General features: G+C 47.3%; 1 protein-coding gene across 1 annotated transcript; it reads right to left on the reverse strand.

Moving 5' to 3' along the window:
* Positions 1–312: 312 nt before the first annotated feature.
* On the reverse strand, positions 313–682 carry BDV27DRAFT_164861 (uncharacterized protein; the record flags this gene model as incomplete). The annotated part of the gene is made up of 2 exons (XM_032073776.1): positions 313–388; positions 594–682. 2 exons carry the CDS (start codon positions 680–682, stop codon positions 313–315), a joined length of 165 nt encoding a protein of 54 aa, XP_031920168.1.
* Positions 683–1,123: the final 441 nt, after the last annotated feature.

Genomic DNA, 1,123 nt, shown 5'->3' on the forward strand with positions numbered 1-1,123 from the left:
GTAGCCGACATTGTTATTTTTTATTTTTGTTTATTTTATTTTATTTCATTTTTCTTTCCCTCTCAAAAGTCGTCTGTCATGCACACACGAGCGGGTACCGTTAATATTGGTAGGTTGAAGAATGGATATCCATTCCAGGGGCTCTGTTGATTGTTAGTACTACTAGTAGAGTAGATATGGAGTGAGCCCATGCACCCGTTAATGTTAATTACCTCAGAGAAGGGTCCCCCTCCCTCCCCAAAACCTGAACTACCCATGACTGCTTATCGCCATGTGGTCCTGGGTCTTGATCTCAAGCACCCGCTCTCCCTATCATGACGATCCTAAGCCCAGAACCTGGCTCCACGTATGCCAGCCGGCGCCGTTTCCTCCTGGTCCAGTACCCGCCCTAAGTTAGACGCTTAGTTCCAAAGTACGAATCGGCTACGTGCTAGCCACCCTGGCCCCCAATTCAATAAGCAATAGCTGGCCAAAGAGAGACAGGGAAAAAACGGGCACACTACACATGGCGTCCGTTAGCTCCTTGGGGCTGAAAAACAATTTGCGCTTCCCCAGTGCCGGGGGCCAGGAGCTTACCTCCCCCGGTCCCTTACGACGGATCCAGCAGCTTGTTCTTGTTTCTCACCATGCGCTTCACCCAGGATCCGCCGTAGCCTTGGGTCCATCGAAAATTCGTAGACATTTCCAATTGCCTACCCAGCACGTATCTATTCCGAGTATACCAGGCACGGTAAGGTGGAGCTAGACGGGAAGATGCGGTTCCCGAACAGCCTACCTTTTTAGTTGGGTGGAATCCATTCCCATGAATTTCTTAAGAATGTCGGAAATCGTTGTGCAGAACTATTCTGGATTGAGTATCCCGAGTTAGATCTTTGACCCCGTAGTTGAACGCTTGATGACATAGGAGGGAAATGGGGGAGAGGAATTAAAGAGTGCAAGTTGACACAGCAATTTCATCAACAATGAACCTTACCCCATTTGTGTGGACCTTTTTCCCTTTTTATTTTATTTTATTTTTTTTTTCTTTTTTCCACTTGCTCTGACCTGCTTTTCCTCTCCCTTCCAAGGCTGCTGGTGCATCCAAAGAGAGAACAAAAGTCCAGGGAGAAGAAGAAAAATAAAA

This window comes from Aspergillus caelatus, assembly GCF_009193585.1.
Source record: "Aspergillus caelatus strain CBS 763.97 unplaced genomic scaffold BDV27scaffold_618, whole genome shotgun sequence".
Taxonomy (NCBI): domain Eukaryota; kingdom Fungi; phylum Ascomycota; class Eurotiomycetes; order Eurotiales; family Aspergillaceae; genus Aspergillus; species Aspergillus caelatus.